Genomic DNA, 19,559 nt, shown 5'->3' with positions numbered 1-19,559 from the left:
AACGTGAGAGGACAGAAAGAATTGTATGAGGCAGTGGAACTATTAGAAGAGGCCATTATAGATTCATTCCATGACAACTGTCCTCTCAAAGAAAAGAAAAACACCAAAAAAAGTAAGGTGGTGTAACAACAAACTAGCCAAAATGAAAAAAGAGGTTAGGATGTTATACCGAATATTAATTAGAAATGGTATGTGGGACGTATATCACAGGAAACTCATGGAGTATAACCTAGAGATACGGAAAGCAAAAATAAAATCTTGGAGACTGTTCTGTGAGAAAGTGGAATCACACACTGAAACAGCAATGCTCCAGAAGGTTCTTAAAGCAACCCATATAAATCAGGTGGGGACACTGGAGAAACAGATGGGTCATTTACTCAGGCGGGGAAGGACACGCTGGAGATGCTAATGGCGTGTCACTTTCCTGAGGTTAAGGAGATGACAGAAGAAGAAACGGTTGGAACAGAGACCGGAGCTCGAAGAGCAGACTGGAACTGTGCCAACAGAATAACCATGTAAAATGGGCAATCGACACATTTCACCATATAAAGGCTCCGGGGTCAGATTAGATACTTCCGATACTCCTACAGGAAGGACGGGAGATACTCGTCAATGCCCTGACGGACCTCTTCAGAGTTAGTCCAGCTTCAGGGTACGTACCGAAATCATGGTCTGAAGCTAAAGCAGTATTCATACCTAAGCCTGGAAGGGCAAGCTATGCCCAAGCCAAAGCATACAGACCATTATGTTTAACCTCCTTCATGTTGAGAGCAATGGAGAAAATTCTGGATAAATATATCAGAAGAACGGTGCAAATGAACTCAACGTTACATGAAAATCAGTTTGCATATAGACCTGGCAGATCCACTGAAATAGCACTCCACCAGTTGGTTTGTAAACTAGTAAAGCCTAGAATATAAAGAAACTGCACTGGCGGCATTTCTAGATATAGAAGAAGCCTTCAGCAATACAACCTGTGACTCTATGATCAAAGCATTGGGAAAGAGCAAGGTGAGTAAAACCGTCGCCAAATGGATTAAATCCATGTCAGACGGAAGGAAGATAAAAGCAACCCTGTTTGAAGAAACACTGATGGTTAGGGCCACCCGAGGCTGTGCTCAGGGAGGAGTTCTTTCGCCTCTGCTGTGGAACCTCGTGGTGAACAAAATCATAGCTATGTTCAATGAACAGGGTTTCAATACACAAGTATACACAGATGACCTAGTGATTGTGGTACGAGGTAAGGTGATGAGTGTTATCCAGGACTTCATGCAAAGATCACTCAACCTTGTGGAGAACTGGTGTCAGGAAGAACAACTATCAGTCAACCCGAACAAGATAACTCTGGTCCCTTTTACAAGAAGGAGAAAATTAGAGGGGAGGAGATCACTGAAGCTCTTTGGGCAAGATATATATATATTGTATATGGAAGAACAGGCACTGCACCTAGGTGTAGTGTTAGATAAAAATCTAACCTCGAATCCATATATAGAAAGGAACAAAACCCGGGCCAAGAACTTGCTGTATGCATGTAAAAGAGCCATTGGGAAGACACGGGGCCTAGGACCATCAATGGTAATGTGGATACACACAATGATCATTAGACCATTGATGGCCTATGCTGCAAATCATCTGGTGGCAGAAAGTAAGTCAAGGAAAAGTCGGCAGTAGATTGGATAGCCTACAGAGAATGGCATGCATAGCCATAACTGGGGCTATGCGAACTATGCCGACAGAAGCCTTGAATACTTTACCAGACTTCCCATCACTATGCAATTTCATAAAAGGACAGGCTAGAATAAGTTCATATAGATTGGCACAATCAGAGTGCTGGAATGCACAAAGACCCAATCTAGGACACTGTAAAGTTAACAGAGTAATAACAGAGGAAGTTCTACACATGCCTTCAGATCATATGATACTAAAGTAAAACTTTGAAACAACATCTGAGACCCAGATAATAAAAAAAGAAGACTGGGATATTAACAAATGGAATACTGAAAAAGAAGATATAGTGTGGTGGACTGATGGCTCAAAGCCTGTGGATGGCACAGTAGGAGGGATCAACGGGGGGAAGACCTGAGAGATCAATCCAGATGAGCCTGGGCAGACACACTACAGTCTTTCAAGCTGAAATGATAGCTATCACAACATGTCTTGAAGAAAATCTGAAAATGAACTAGAGGAATAAGAACATTTTCATTTTTACGGACAGTCAAGCAGCCATTATTCCTTTCAGACCGTGTACGCACAATTGTGCGGGTTCGTATTTTATTTATGTCTGAGCTTATTTGATGTTTTCTTGGCGCTAGACTGGACTGCAGTGCTTGTGCGGGACACGTAGCATGTACTTCAGCTGTTTTTATTTAGTACTTGACCACCAGGGGTCGGGAAGAAGAGTTTAAAAATACAGTTCATTAGCAAGATGGCAGGAAGCAGTAATGCCTAAAGGAAGTATTTATTTATTGCATTCATATTAATCTAGAAGCTTTACTGAATATCAGAATATAATCAATGAAGTGTGTAAATTGTGTAGCAAACGTAAATTGTGAACTTACAACATCGTACGTAATACCATGAGGTTTTGAATGTTGATACGCACATATGTGCGGGCTAGGTTTCCTTACAGGCAATGCATGCAGAAGTGCTGGATGCTGTCACAAAAAGGACTGTGAAAGCAAAACTCGTACTCTACATGAGAAATGTAATGTATACGATTTCAATTGTTTAAAATCATTCCACGCTGTAAAATAGAACATTTGATCATGTACATGTGCATATTCACATGTACTGAGTTGAGTTCTTTTATTTTTTTATTTTTTGCAAGTAGTGAATGAAGTCCTGGCACGCACAATTGTGTGGGTTCTGTTTTTCAGCCGATAGTTCTTATTTCGTAAAATAAACTGTAAAAACATGTATTTGAGAACATTTTACTAAGTTTTTGACGTTTTAACACCTCCAGATTTCTTTCAGGTCTGACGACAAGTTGCTGCTGCCAAAAGGGCAATAAAAGCAAAACTCTTCCTCACTGTAGAAAATGTAACATTTACTTGTGTTTGAATGAAGATTTAATTGACCATGTACATATGTATATTCACATGCATTGAGGTAATTTTTCTTTTTTGTAAGTAGTGAATTAAGTCCTGATACGCACAATCCTGTGGATGCTTTTTTTCAAATGTTAATTTTTATTTTGTAGAATAAACTAAAATTATATGTGTATTTTAATAATAATAATGCTACTTGCTTTACGTCCCACTAACTACCTTTACGGTTTTCGGAGACACCGAGGTGCCGGAATTTTGTCCCGCAGGCGTTCTTTTACGTGCCAGTAAATCTATCGACACGAGGCTGACGTATTTGAGCACCTTCAAATATCACCGGACTGAGCCAGGATCAAACCTGCCAAGTTGGGGTCAGAAGACCAGCACCTCAACCGTCTGAGCCACTCAGCCCAGCAATATATGTATTTAAGAGCATTTTTGTCAGTTTTTGACGTTCAAGCAAAAATTCACACCACCAGTTTTCTTTCAGGTCTGAAAGGGTTAAGGCACTAGAGGCAGTCCAGATAATATCCAGAATTGTCTGGTACTGCCACTCACTTCTTCTGAAGCTCTCAATATGGGTACCAAGGCATGCAGGTATAGAAGGAAATGAAAAGGCAGATAAATTGGTTGGCCAGGAAAGGGGCAGAAACACATTTTGTAGGCCCAGAACCTGTATGTGGGATTTCCTATGGACAAGCTAGACACTACATAGAAAAATGGGTACAAAAGAACAAATGGAAAACTGGAAAAATACTCCAGGATGCAGGCTTGCAAAGGAACTGGTAAAAGGACCAAACAAGAAGCATACTAAAGAACTGTTGAAACTCAGCGGAGAAAATATAAGATGGGTTGTAGGACTGTTGACAGGACACTGCCATCTGAATAAACACCTACATGGAATTGGAGTAATAAGAGACAACATATGTAGGAAATGCAATGAAGCAGAGGAATCAGCTGAACACATACTTTTCGATGTGAGGCGCTGGGTAGAATCAGACTCTGCACTCTAGGACTACCAGGTGAAGAGAGAGAAGAAATCCAAGAAGACCCAACAAGAACAACCTGCAGCTTTGTGAAGGGAGCAGGTATATCTAGGTGGGAATGAAGGAAAAACATGGTAGCAAAAGATCTTAGAGGTCGACGTTAACTGGGAACCAATATTTAGAGGCCCCATAAGAAAAGAAGAAGAAAGAAGAAGCACATTCAGTACTACTTACTTCTATGTAATACCACAGAGTACTGATTAGTACTGTAAAGTAAGACATTAAAATCAATATGCACGATGGTTCAGCCGAAGTAGGCAAATATATCCTAGTAGTTCAAATGGAACAGACAACAATCAAAGATTGAAATTAGAATATTCCATTAACTATTTGCACCAGGATAATGCAAAGATTGCCCATCGTTAATAATGTTATTAGTTTTATACCTCACTAGCTCCTTTTATAGTTTTCAGAGACGGTGAGGTGCTGGCAGTTAGTACCGCAGGAGTTTTTTATTTATGTGTTGGAAAATCTACCGACACACTCAGCCAGAATTAAATCCACAGACCTCAGCTCTGGGGGCCAGTGTTCTACCGTAGCAGTCACACAGCCTAATGTCCACTCCAATTCTTATCTAATTAACTTTTATTTTCTTAGTGTCAATAGGCATTGTTCCATTTTAAAAAGATGAACTTCATGCCAGAAAACCATTTTCTGATCATTGTTGAAAGCTCTGTACAGGATACACAAAGCCGCATGCAGACTGGCCAGACTAGAGAGAGAGACAGGCAAAGGGACTTCTTATTCCAAATATTCTCCATTATCCGGCAACTCAACCTGCATCTTGAGAAAGTTCCACCTGAATTAAAGTCCATTTTAACTCAAGTATTAGAACATTCACTCAGCCAAGTGCTGGACAACCAATGATTTTTATTGGACATTCACAGATTCTATTACAAAACCTTGTTTTAACATTATATCGTCTCTGAAGACATAACATTTTAACTACAAATACACTTTTTTTAAATATGTAGGCTTGTTTATGAGTATGTTTTAATTGTGCATTTGACGGAATTATGTATAACTCTAGAAATTTTGGACGCGTTATTTGTTGTAGCAGTTCGTTAGGAATGCTATGAATCTTACCATATTTTTGTCATTAGGCTGAAGATGTTTCTCAAATAGAGACAAAACATGTCCCTTTCCTAAAAGATTTTTTTTTTAAGTATTGGAAAGGTGGAGTTTACTCAAATACACTTAAATCTTGCTCAAGGTTAACATTCCAGTGGAAATACCTGATACAAATTTATGAATTCTTCTTAATTGGTTTCATCAAATAATCTATCAAACATCTTGAAACAATTCCTGACATTCATCTTTAATTCGTAGGAAATATTGGCATAATATCTGAAATAAACTGTTGAATTTTGTGAACACCTATTTCAATGAATTGTATATTCCTTCCTGCTATAGACATCTGTTGAGATCCATAGTACACAAGGAAAATCACTCATTGGCATACTTCCTAAATTAAAGTGCTACTTTCATCAAGCAAGAAGTACTTAACAATAACATGGCCATTTTCAACCTTAAAGAACTTAGCACTTAAACAAAAATGAACAATTTACCTCCAGTGTTTTTTATTTTTTACAATTTGCAACAAAGGGATAAGAAAGGGCTAGGAATGGGAAGGAAGCGACCGTGGCTTTAATTTTCAATACTTTATAGCAGCACACAATACTTTTCTTTTGTACTAAGTATTTGTGTAACAGTGCATATAGTGATGAATCAGAGAGCACAATATTGTAAATAAACATCCGTTTGAAGCAAATTATTGTGAAGAAATGCAGTTTTATTGTGAAACAAATAATAGAAACACAAACAGGCAAATTACCCCACATAATGTTTAGGAAAAAAAAATTGAAATTGCGTATGGCTTTTAGTGCCGGGAGTGTCCGAAGACAAGTTCGGCTCGCAAGATGCAGTCTTTTGATTTGACTCCCATCGGCGACCTGCGCGTCATGATGAAGATGAAATAATGATGAAGACGACACATACACCCAGCCCCTGTGTCAACAAAATTAACCAATCATGGTTAAAATTCCCGACCCTGCAGGGAATCGAACCCGGGACCCCTGTGACCAAGGCCAGCATGCTAACCATTTAGCCATGGAGCCGGACAATGTTTAGGAATGGCAATAGTACTAAGTGCTTTGACTTTACATCTATTTTTGACAGATGACACTGCCCAGGATATGTCAACCATTCGTAAATTGTGCCTCTTAGCCTTCCTTCTTAAGCACAGTATGTGCATCACTTCTCCATAATTTGTTTCAACACTGGCGTTTTTTTGCACTTTACAAGAACTTTAGCACATCATGTGATCAACGATTTTTCTCACTCACTGAAGGTAACATCTACCTGACGACATTCAGTCTGAAATCATAAAGTGTTACTGCCACCGGAGTACTTATTGAACAAGTAATGTACATTCAGTAGAATCATTTCAACAATATGTATGAAAAGTTTCTTAGGCCATTTCATTTCGGATGGATAATAGGATAGCAATTGGTCTTTCCTATCCACTCCTGGCATGAATTTGTTGTAACTTAGAACTGGCAAAAGCTTTTTTTATTGTTTCTGTCTGTTTTCCACTTCCACAAATCCATTCTCTTACTCCGTTGAGATGTAACTTACATCTTGTCTGTACATAACTCCTTTAACATATCTAGCAATTGTCTTTTTTTTCCTTCAGTTTTGCAACTTTCACCTTAGTGTTCCAGTACAGTGCGTTCCTTCATCCAAGAGTTTCTCAGCCAAATCAAAACTGTTGTAATAGTTGTCCAAATAATGTGGTGACCAGCAATTAATTTCTCTGCTAATAAATGGATTACCACCTTTGCCACCATAATCATCTAACAAACCAGTATATACTGTGACTTTCTGGTGAATCCTTTCAGAGTTGTCAGCATGTGTAAAATTTGACTCCATATTTATGCCTCTTGCTGGATGTATTGGTGAAATGACAGTCGACCTCTCCAAAGAACCGTGCCTCCATCTAATAGTTCAAGGCTTTGATCATCCTGTTGTTGAAATATTCTAACACTGGTCTTATTTTGTACAAGCAGTCACTAGATTTCAGTTCACTTTCACCAGAATTTCTTAAAAAATGAAGAGCGTGTAATATAAAAAATCAATGTCGCTGAAAAGACTGTATTATTGGATAAAGCACATTTCTTTCAATAATCTTGTAACCTATTCATTTTCACGTTACACATCTGGAGACGCCCCCCCCCCCCCCCATGGCACTACAGCCCTTGAAGGGCCTCGGCCTACCAAGCGACTGCTGCTGAGCCCGAAGGCCTGCAGATTACAAGATGTCGTGTGGTCAGCACGACGAATCTTCTCGGCCGTTATTCTTGGCTTTCTAGACTGGGGCCGCTATCTCACCATCAGATAGCTCCTCAATTCCAATCACGTACGCTGAGTGGACTTCAAACCAGCCCTCAGGTCCAGGTAAAAATCCCTGACCTGGCCGGGAATCGAACCCGGGGCCTCTGGGTAAGAGGCAGCCACGCTACCCCTACACCACAGGAGAAAAACACCCAAAAATACCAGCAGCTTTTCTACAGTTATGCCTTGCCACTGACAGATGCAAGATTTCTCTTTATTTTGCACATACAGAAATATCTGTACGGCATCGCAATTAGTTTTATCTACGACTTCTTGGAGAAATAAATTTTCCGTTATTATTCGTTTTGAACTCAATTTGTACAGCGCGTAAAACCGGGAATGTCATTTTCCAGAACTTTTGTTATATAGCCTTTACCGATAGGACCCATATTAATGGAGATATTTGAAAATTTACTTTTATATCTTCCCCCTGTACTACTTCACCCAGCATTAATAAAAATGGTTTGTAGCCTAGATTGTAGTGCTTTCTCCACTGACCTTAAATACTTATTTTCATTAAATTCTGTTTAGCAATTTTCTAGTCATGCACATATGTACATACATACATGATGAAAATGTAAAAATCAGATTTTGTTCTTATTCTGGACATGACCAACACATAAACACCAATTTTTAAAAATTTTGACCTAAGTATTATACATACAAAATTCTTTAATTTTATTTACATAGATAACATATATATATAACACACGCACATACATGCATGCGCACTCTATCTCTCAAAAGGCAAAAGGCAAAAGAAATAAAGTATCGATTAGGTGGCTTTTTAGATTAATTTGTTGATTAAACTCATCGATATGGCCATGAAGTGGACAGCTTGCAACACTCTATCTCTGACAGGCAAAAAAAAAAAAAAAAAAAAAAGCATAAAACCAGGAATTTTTGGAAAATGCAAATTTAATTTACTAAAATGGCACTAGAAATGCAATTAAACTTTGTAATTTAAAATATAATTTTGCTACACCTTTGTTGAGGCAACAAGCTTAATACTAAGAAATAGAAGACAAGTTACTGTAAATTCTTGCGAGAATGGAAGTACTGAGTGAGTTGGCTGTGCAGTTAGGGATGTGCAGCTGTGAGGTTGTATTCGGAAGATAAGAGGGTTTGAACCCCACTGGTGGCAGCCCTGAAGATGGTTTCTTCTTCTTATCATAATTTTCTTCATGGGGCCTCTAAATATTAGTTCCTAATTAGCATCGACCTCTAAGATCTTTTGCTACCATGTTTTTCCTTCATTCGCACCTAGATATACCTGCTCCCTTCACAAAGTTGCAGGTTGTTCTTATTGGGTCTTCTTGGATTTTTTCTCTCTCTTCACCTGGTAGTCCTAGAGTGGAGAGTCTGATTCTACCCAGCGCCTAACATTCGAAAAGTATGTGTTCAGCTGATTCCTCTGCTTCATTGCATTTCCTACATATGTTGTCTCTTACTATTCCAATTCTATGTAGGTGTTTTTTCAGATGGCAGTGTCCTGTCAACAGTCCTACTACCCATCTTATATTTTCTCCGCTGAGTTCCAACAGTTCTTTAGTATGCTTCTTGTTTGGTCCTTTTACCAGTTCCTTTGCAAGCCTGCATCCTGGAGTATTTTTCCAGTTTTCCATTTGTTTCTTTTGTACCCATTTTTCTATGTAGTGTCTAGCTTGTCCATAGGAAATCCCGCATACAGGTTCTGGGCCTACAAAATGTGTTTCTGCCCCTTTCCTGGCCAGTTTATCTGCCTTTTCATTTCCTTCTATAACTGCATGCCCTGGTACCCATATTATTTTGACAATGGTATAGTTTGAGAGCTTCAGAAGTGAATGGCAGTACTAGACAATTCTGGATATTATCCGATCTGCTTCTAGTGCCTTAATGGCCGCGTGGCTGTCCATAAAAATCAAAATGTTCTTATTCCTATAGTTCATTTTCAGATTTTCTTCAAGGCATGTTGTGGTAGCTACTGAAGATGGTTTTCCGTGGTTTCCAATTTTCACACCAGACAACTGCTGGGGTTGAACCTTATTTAAGACCACAGCTTCTGCCTTCCCACTCCTAGCCCTTTCCTATTCCATTGTTGCCATAAGACCTATCTGTGTCAGTGCGATGTAAAGCATATATTTTTGCAAACTTTTTATTTCGTGTTTCATGAGGGTTTTGAGAATGAAAGTTGGTTTTGAAATTACTTTGAATGCAGAAGATGCTGCAAGAACTGTAGCACAAATTGATGCTGCACACAGCTTCTGTTGTGTTGCGAATATGCTGGGAACAACACGTACAAATGTCCACATACCTGTAAGGCTTTATCAAGAATACAACCCCTTTTGTACATGGCAGAAGAGGTCATCTGAGCTCTACAACAACAACAGATGAGAAATTTTTAACGCTAGAGGTGTTACGAGATTGCCACATTACAGCCGTACAGGCTGGAAGTCGTCTAGAGGATGTACACAACATCGATATCAGTGAGTGGCCAGTGAGAAAAAGATTAAGAGAGGGGCAGATCTCTCTTCAAGAAGACGTCTTACTGGCCCTCACTTCACACGCTAGCATCGTTTAGCCTGCCTTCAGTCTGCCAGGGAACATCAGAATTGGACACAAGTGCAATGGGGCAATGTCTTCTTAACTGACAAATCCTGGTTCAAACTCAGCTCTGCAGATGGAAGGGAAAGGATGTGGAGGAGACGAGGAAAGTGTAATGTCACCTGTACCTTGTCAGCAAGAACACCTTACGGAGAAGGATCCATCATGGTATTTGGGGGGGAGGGAGAGGGGTGGAGGGACATCTCATTCCCCGAATGAGCTGGTGTTCTTAAAAAATGAGGCACTAAATGCAGACCAGTATATAAAGGAGATTTTTCTTGAATACATCATTTCTTTCACTCCCTATATTACAGAAAACTTCATTTTAATGCACATCAACGTCTATCATCATGCTGCTCTGTGCAAGTCAACATTCCTACAGAAGACAGAAATCATCATTTTGGGCTCGCCAGCATGAAGCCCCAACCTAAACCCCTAAGTAGGCTACATACGTGGGGCAAGTTCAGGTGTCAAGTCCGATGATAAGATTTTGATACTCAGCTGAGCTGCAGGCAGTTCATCTTTAAGAATGGAATGCTACACCACACAATTATCTCACCACCTTAGTTGACAGCATGCCAAACAGGATGAGAGCCGTTATTGCTTCAAATGATGACAATACCTTTTAAAGAGTGCACAGAACAGTTTACAAGTGATTGTACACTTTGTTAGTAGCCAGGGACATATTAAACTGGCGATGTAGGAGGTAATTTTAATGCTGCCAAAGGAAGTTTGTGCGACTTGAATCTACTCCTGTTAATCCACGGTGGGGTTTTTTCTAGTGGTTTAATTTCACAATAACACATCATAGTTTCCGGCAACGTAAGGATGGGAAAGCATTGCGAAGAAGGTGGCCATGCCCTTAATTAAGGTATAGCTCCGCATTTACCTGGTATGAAAATAGGAAACCACAGAAAACCACCTTCAGGGCTGCCGGCAGTGGGATTCGAAGCCACCATCTCTAAATTGCAAGCTCACAGCAGCAAGACCCCGACCACATGGCCAATTCTCTCAGTATTTCCATGCCCTTTTCTTGGTTTTGTAGGTTTTGTTTAAAGAAGGGTATAATAAGATGTAATAAGATATGCCATAAGAATTCATTAAGATAATTATACTGCATTCCATGTACCATTTTAGTGAATTAAATTTGCATTTCTCCCAAACATCTAAGCGTTAAACTTTTTCTTGCTCATTGTTGTACTGTATATATACAGAGTGTATCAGAACTATACTGACAAAAAAATCAGGGATGCTCTTTGTGTTATGTTAAGAATAATGGTGCAATCAGATTGGCAGAGAAAATTTTTCTTTTTAAGAAAATGAGGTTACCTTTTATTTCCGGGTGTGTGATTCAAATTGTCAAACTCGCCGTATTTACTATGCCAGAGCACGAGCTGCTGTTGTGCTTTGGGGAAGAAAATGGAAGGGAAGGGAAGTGGAATGTAAGCACAAGTTTCCTTGTTTGACTCACACAGGATTGTCCTTGTCCCTTACAGGCAATATCCACAGTTTGTTTATTAAACAGCCGTAACTGCACACACAGTTAAAGAACATACTGTAATTAAGACACACTTGTTAGTCAAGGAATGCACTCAATCATTTCTCCTCTCATCTGTTGGTCGCAGTAAGGTTCTTTATTATTTAACATGCTCAAAGGTTCAAAGCTGCTGCCCAGTGATTGCGTATTACTTCACTCACAATATTGTAAATGGAATGAAATAATGAACGAATGAAACAATACAGTTTGATTACAGAAGATGTTCAAGATGTCCTCCTCCAACTTCAAAGCACAGTTCACAACAGTGTAGTAGTGAACTTTGGACTCTGTTCAGGATGTGTGGTAAGTCACGAACGACCTGCCTACAGGGGCTGGGAAGCGACTGTTCAAAAATGGACAAGAAACTTGTGCATTCGTACCGAGCATTACCTCTGTCTCCCACTTCTCCTCCCCTCCCTTCTCTGATGCAGAGCAACAGGCAGCAAATGGCTCTCTGGCACAGCAAATAAGACAAGTTTGTCAATTTGAACTGCGCACCCAGAAGTAACAAAGTAACCTCATTCTCTCGAAAAGAAAAATTTCACGATATACTAACAATTTGTTGGTTATTTTGATCCACCTTTTCAATACAAATTACATGTAAAGAAAAATTTCCCTGCCAATTTGATTGCACCATCATTCTTAATATAACACTATGAGCATCCCTGATTTTTTTTGTAGGCATAGTTCTGATACACCCTGCATAAAAATGTGTGCAAATGTTGGGGGAAGAACAAGTAGCCTATTACTAGTAATGCTAATAACAACCGTACAAAAAGAAAAATTGTATTGAACTGATCATTATCAATCATATCATCACTATACTAACGTGAATTATATAAGTGTACAGGCTATGCCATGTGCTGATATTTGTGAAAATGATGATATTACTCAATGTAAAAGAAATTATAAATGAAACCACCCCCAAGAAATACTTCTCAGCAGAACTCTTACATAGGTTCAACTTCTGTTTAATAAATATGAATAGGCTACTTATCTTTGACTTTCAACACAGAGAGGTAAGAGAAACAGATAATTCAACTGAAATGGCAGCGTGAAATATAGCAATTCCTAAGTAGTGCGCTGATCATTATATCTAATAAGTAATTTTTTCAAATAACTGCTATTATGTCATTTCAAATAATATTAACAAACATTCAACTTTTCATTAGATAGGCTATATTCTGCTGTATACAAAATTTGCTCTAGATGTGTTGAATATGGTAGAAAAATTAAGTAGCCAAGCTGCAGCCTCAAAACTGATTGAATTTCATCAAATTAGATCACATCCTTATATAGCATGTTCAATAAAACATGTTTAATCTGAAAATAGTACACTGCTATAAACCATAATTCTGATTACATAAACAAAATCTCTGCCATTATAAAGTGATGAAAATAAATAGAGAATCTCAAACTGAAGGGCAATAACACGCATTCAACCACGTTCACATAGAAATCCACAACGATTAATAAAATAAATCTCAGGACTATATATCACAAAAACTGCCACGGTGAGTGCTGGAATATTTTTTATTTAGGCCTTATGCCGGTTTAAGTATCACTTCAAAACAAAAATAACACTCCTTCGGTCGCTAATGAGTAATACAACAGCCACAGGATAAATTGGTTAGGACAACCAAAAATCACTCATGCAAAGCCCCATCCTGTCCCTTCTCAGGTTTAATTTGTACTCCTAGCAGAGCACTGATAATTTCTCATAATCCTTATTCATGCAACAAACTCAATCAATGCATGTCAGTCATATAATAGGCGTACGGGAAGGATGTCAAACAGGATTTCTGGGTTCATAACCTTTGATCTCAACCCAGATAACCTAAAATACTCACTTATTATGAATATTATAAGTAATAGCTTGGCAGTCGGTACAATAATATTCTATACTTTGTTTCGTCCACGACTTTCCAAAGTGGATTGTCGATGTGATTATATTAAATATATGGTCATTGTCAGAAATATGCGGTTCGTTATTAATTCCAGGCAATGTAATTATCCTTGGAAAATGACTTGCTTCCACAATCTTTCCTTCCTCAGGGTTTAATTTCCATAGGGTTGAAGTTCTCGAGTTACTCTGAATTATGTGGAAAGATAATATATACAGTGCCATATACGTAATGTACGGAACATCGCTCATCTTCCCGTACACAGGCCGAATCAAGCAAACACACGCTACCTGAAAGTGGGGCGGTCTTTCAATCAAAACGTAAACAATGTTCTTGAACACAGAACAGGGAATATAGGGAATATGCAACAAGACCAATGATGTAGTATCTTTATATACCGCGGTATATATATAATACATCATTGACCAAGACCCGAAAAGTACAACAAATTATAATCTTGTCTTATCTTGGAAATTTTATGGGCTTCGCGTGATAGCGGTGTACCCAGTCATTGACGCAAATTATAATCACCCCGTACAACCAGTGGGAAATTGATCCCCAGACAAGTTACTGTAAATCAGAATAGCTAACAGTCAAATTATCACGTGGAAACTGCAGTCGATCTCGACGGCTGACCTCATTAGATTTTATCGGAAGGTATTCCTCGAATTTGATAGTTTTATTCCTGTCCAACTCCTTGGCTGAAAGGTCAGCAGTAAGGCCTTTGTTTCAGAAGGTCCAGGGTTCGATTCCCATCCAGGTCAGGGATTTTATTCGCATCTGATTAATTCAACAGAAAAGGGTTGGCGTCAGGAAGGGCACCAGGGCGTAAAACAGGGTCAAATTCACTTGTGCGACCAAGTTTCCATTCACGAATAAACGGGCGTGGGAAAAACGGTAGGAGGAGAATAATAATAAATCGTTTAATGAATGAAAGATGAAATTCATGACAGAGTCCTATCCATTACTTCCTGACTGGAAAACTTGATAAGACTACAGAAAATAGACGAACACCGCCAAACAATTTTGCCAATAATACGCAAGAATACTCACGGACTCGTTGTTCTGAAGGTCATGATTTATTCACTAAAGATTCATATACAGTATATTCAATAATACATTATTCACACTAAATCCACAAGTAAAACAGACACGATCCTATCCTCTTTTCAACTAACCTAACCTAAAAGTAACCTCGAACTAATGACTACGAAAAAACTAGTAGTAAAATAATAATGTGTGTTAAAAGCAGTGGCGGCTCGTGACAAAATTTTTAGGAGGTTCACAACATTTCTGTTCATGTCTCAAATCAGCAAAAGAGTAACATACGTACATAAATCATTTCACTAACAGTTCCTTGTACGGTTTCTTCTTCACAAATACTTTGGTAGAACCCCTGTAACCGAGGATAAATTTTATACGAGACTAATTTGTTAGTGTAGAACAAAAGTAAAATTCACAATAACTTTATTACACTGAGATTATTGAAGGATGCGAGCACTATTCTTGGTTTTTAAACAGCACGAAGTTCACCTGGGTGTTAGTGTAGAACCAAACCAAACCGCATGGCCTACCAAGCAACTGCTGCTCAGCCCGGTGGTCTGCAAATTACGAGGTGTCGTGTGGTTAGCACGACGAATACTCTCGGCCGTTATTCTTGGCTTTTTTGACCGCCATCTCACCGTCAGATAGCTCCTCAATTGTAATCACGTAGACTGAGTGGACCTCGAACCAGCCCTCAGATCTAGGTTAAAATCCCTGACCTGGCCGGGAATCGAACCCGGGGCCTCCGGGTAAGAGGCAGGCATATTACCCCTACACCGCGGGCCGGCTGTCTTAGTGTAGAACAATAGTAAAATTCATAATAGCTTTACTGCACTGCGAACACTGAAGGATGCGAGCACTATTCCTGGTTTTTAAACAGCACGAAGTTCACCTGGGTATGACGAGAAGCATAAAAGGAATGTGTACCGCATTTACCGGTAATTTTTTTAAAATAATTATTTCCGAATTGACCCCAATAGTCTCCACATTATCTCGGTTAGTTAGGGTTCTACTGTATCACATGGTAATTATTCTCATTTTGCAAATTATAGCCACTACTCTAAACAATTTAGCATGCAGTACAACCAACAATACTAGATCATGCTTATTTAAATGATAGGATTTAGATTAGCAACTCACGTAAATGCTGATTATTTGTACAGGAAAGCAATCCTTCTGTCTTTCAATCGCGCAAATTTCTCAATCACTTTACGATTGAAGTCACTGATGTTGTAGACAAATCTCTTCTCAATAGCAAGCATAGCCAGCGCTGACAGTCGTTCTCCAGTCATGGTGTTCCTCAGAAATGTTTTAATTCGTTTCAAATAGAAAAACACCTCTCAGGCTCCGCTGTCGTCATTGGGGTTGTGACAACAATTCGGAGTAATTCGCATACCGTACTTGTGGAAATGTGTCCCTATCTAGTTCATTGTCAAGCAGAAACTGCAACATGGAAACGGCCCCATCATCTTTCTGAAAGCCATTTCTCATATACAATACTTCTAGTTCAGTCTTCAGCTGTATCTTATTTAGGCAGGGATACATATGCGCCATTGTATTCAGTTCTCTTTCTGGAAAAGAGTCTGAACAGACACCAAAATGCCTATTCAGAATTAGGGTGCTAGCGAAATCTGCCGGTAATGTAATGCAATAGTAGCTCCTGGGAGGCTGTGGCTAACCATAATAGGGGAGGTGGCGGACCCTTGTGGTCAACTGTAATACTGCCACTGGGTTGAGGATGGCTCTAGACGACAAGGCACGTACCTTACCGTGCTCCTCGCTAATGGCAATATCAGTGCAGAAAACCATGACGTCATCTGCTTTGCGCATGCGTATAATCTTTAGCACAATAGCGCATTATCCTGTGTGCTCGCTACACTATCAGTCAAAATGAACAACTGTCGGTGTAACGGAGCTTCGATATAAGTCGATTGTCGAATGCTTTCGATCGATTGTCGAAATCAGGTCGAAAGAAAAGAATGAATGCGTAAATATGTAATAAAACTGGGTGTTCACGTGCTCCTGTGCTCCTGAGAGCCCACCGCCACTGTTCAGGGGATTAGTGACCACAGTGCAGTGGTACTCGATCTCTTGGGAAACTCGTAATACGGGGCATGTGGGAGTTTCTAAGACTATTTGGTGCTATGCGAGGGGAGTCTCCGTAGGTTTTCTAAACTGTCTGAGATTGTGCTATACTCATGGGCGCCCATGTCCGGGGGCAAGGTGGGGACCTCCCCCCACCATAGCTCCCAGGGAAAGGAAACATTCTAATATAGTCAGGTGTTTTTGTTTCAAGAAAATTATTTAAAAATCTGTATTACGTAGAAGTGGTAGGGGATACCGTGGGTGGTATTCTACCGTGGAATACAAGTCGCCATTCATCTTCCAGTATATTAAAAATACTACATACCCCCAGGTCTACCCCCCCCCCTTACAAACTATCCTATGGCTATACTTATTGGTTACAAGGAGGGCAAGGGAATGGACGACATTTGGGAGAACTTCAAAACCATTTTAAATACTGGACTGAATAAATTCGTTCCCGAAAGGATAACTAGGGAAAATTCAGATCCGCCGTACATCACCACGACTATTAGGCAGCTTAATCCAAGGGCGCCCATATGACAGTTTGTAGGGGGAGGGGCTAGACCTGGGGGTATGTAGTATTTTTAACGTTTTGGAAGATGAATGGCGATTTGTATTCCGCGGTAGAATAACACCCACCGTGTCCCCTGCCTGTTGGTGTGGGGCGGTACTATCACTTCTACGTAATACCGACTTTTGAATCATTTCCTTGAAAGAAAAACGCCTGACTACATTAGACTTTTGCCTTTCGCCGAGAGCTAAGGGGGACCACGGCATGGACGCCCTTGGCTTAAACGTTAGACTAGGAGAGCGTTCAACAGAAGAAATAATAATGATGCGTGCAAAGCGGAGTGTAGACGTTTGGTGAAGCTTTTGCTGAAGAGAAATATCTTGACAATATCCTAAATGAAAATCGTAATTCCTGAAACCCTTTTTTAAAAGTATACCGGTATACAAAGATTGAAGAGAGAAAACAAGTCAGTTCCTTCCCTTTGTATAGGAGGCTATTTATCGTCGACAACAGGTATAGACAAAGCGGAAGCATTAAATAAGCACTACAGAAAGGTTTTCTTAATCCGGCGGCACAGTTATTCAGGGACAACTTTCCGAAAACTAATAATGATTTCGAAATTAAAGCTTAATTATTGCGTAAAAGTCTTTCTAAACTCAGAAGAAGGAAATCTTGTGGGCCAGATTCTATTTCTGGAGAGCCACATAAACTCGGGGGTGAAGTGATCTTAACATATTTAATACGAATTTTTAATATATCACTGAACAATACGAAGGTTCCAGAAGATTGGAATTCGACCATTGTAGTTCCTATTCACAAAGGGGGTGCTAAGAGCTACTTGAATAACCACAGATCGGTTTGACGTCAATCGTATGCAAACAAATAGAGCAATTAATAGTAGATTATTTGAGGTTAAAATGGGAATCTTCTGGAATGATATTTAAGGGGCAGCATGGTTTTAGGGAAGGCTTCTCCTGCGAAAGTAAGCTCTGTTCCGTACGCCAAGATTTATCGGATAAGCTCGACAGTGGGTCAAGGAGTGACACAATAGTAAATGACATTGCTAAGGCATTCGATCTTGTGATACATGATATCCTCCTTAACAAGTTAGCGCGTACGGGCACTGACATCAGAGTTGTAAAATGGACGCGAGAACTCATCAAAAGAAGAACTCAGAGGGTGCGCGTGCGAGAAACGCTACCTTCTCCAATAAGTGTTACGTCTGGTGAGGCTCAGGGTAGCGTTATTGGGCCAATTCTTTTCATACTTTTCATTAATGATATGCCTGATTCGATAAAATCGGAAGTGCGCCTCTTTTCCAATGACTGCGTCATACATCGGGAGATAAAGACAGAGGAGGACGAACTATTGTTTCAGCAGTGTTTAGATACGATTGAAAAATGGGCGCGTGAAAATCGAATGAAAATCCACAACGGGAAAAGCAAGAAATAGTGTTTCAGTGAAAAGAAAATGACAGGCTAGAGGGATTACGAAATTGGAGGAGAAAGTGTTGTTGAAGTTGATAGCTGTTAGTACTTACAATTAAGGGCCCCATACACGCGCAGACTTAGTCGGAGGTAAGTCTGCGCAAACCGGTCTCTTCAGACATGTCTCTGTGTGTATGGCCGACAAGTATGCCGACACAAAGTCTGCAGGCAAGTCTCTGACATTCTGGCGCTGCTTGAATTCAGCTGGAGACTTTGAGACGAAAGCGCTATCTCAGAGTTGCGGCAATAAATGTAAGCGTGGTAACCTATAAATATGAAAACTGAAATAATTTTTTGCACGTCTTCTTCGTGCAGAGCGCTACATTATGTCCAAATAACAACTCATCTCTATACCGACTATCTAATTAATTTCAATCCGTATATATTTTTCAACCATCCGAAGTGCATAATCTTAAACAGTGTCTGAGCGTGTGTGGGCAACTGCATACTTCCGACTTACCTCCCAGAGGCAAGTCTGTGCAGGTAAGTATTCCAGAAGTCTGCGCGTGTATGGGGCCCTTTAGAAAAGACTTAAACTGGTCAGAGCAAGAGGAATATGTAGTTAAGAAATCCTGGAGATCGTTACATTTTACTATGCGGAATCTCAAGGAAGCTATTTCTGGTGCCAAAAGTAAAGCTTATAAAAGCTTGGTAAGACCGAATCTCGAATATGGATCTTCGTGCTGGGATCCGAACAGGGTGGGGTTTAATAAATTCCCTAGAAAAATGTCAAAGTAAAGCGATGCGTTTCGTAATCGGGAATAGGAGGAATGCCATTAATTGGGAAAGTCTAGAATCGAGAAGAACTAGTGCTCGCCTGTGTGGTCTTTATAAGAGCTGTACGGGAAGGGCTGCCTGGAGTAGTATTAGGAATAATTTGGGACCTCCCTCATCGAGAAATGATCATAAGCATTTAATTAGGGCC

At 39.7% G+C, this 19,559-nt stretch overlaps 1 protein-coding gene across 1 annotated transcript in view; it reads right to left on the bottom strand.

Moving 5' to 3' along the window:
• Window positions 1-13,890, bottom strand: part of LOC136863132 (uncharacterized) — a 251,579-nt gene extending 237,689 nt beyond the window's left edge. The window contains exon 1 of the mRNA XM_067139476.2: window positions 13,454-13,890. Coding sequence (XP_066995577.1) covers window positions 13,454-13,758 — 305 coding nt within the window. The 5' untranslated portion in view covers window positions 13,759-13,890. The remainder of the gene's footprint in view (window positions 1-13,453) is intronic.
• Window positions 13,891-19,559: the final 5,669 nt, after the last annotated feature.

This window comes from Anabrus simplex, chromosome 2 (genome assembly GCF_040414725.1).
Source record: "Anabrus simplex isolate iqAnaSimp1 chromosome 2, ASM4041472v1, whole genome shotgun sequence".
Classification (NCBI taxonomy): Eukaryota; Metazoa; Arthropoda; class Insecta; order Orthoptera; family Tettigoniidae; genus Anabrus; species Anabrus simplex.
This window is presented reverse-complemented; position numbering and strand designations above follow the sequence as displayed.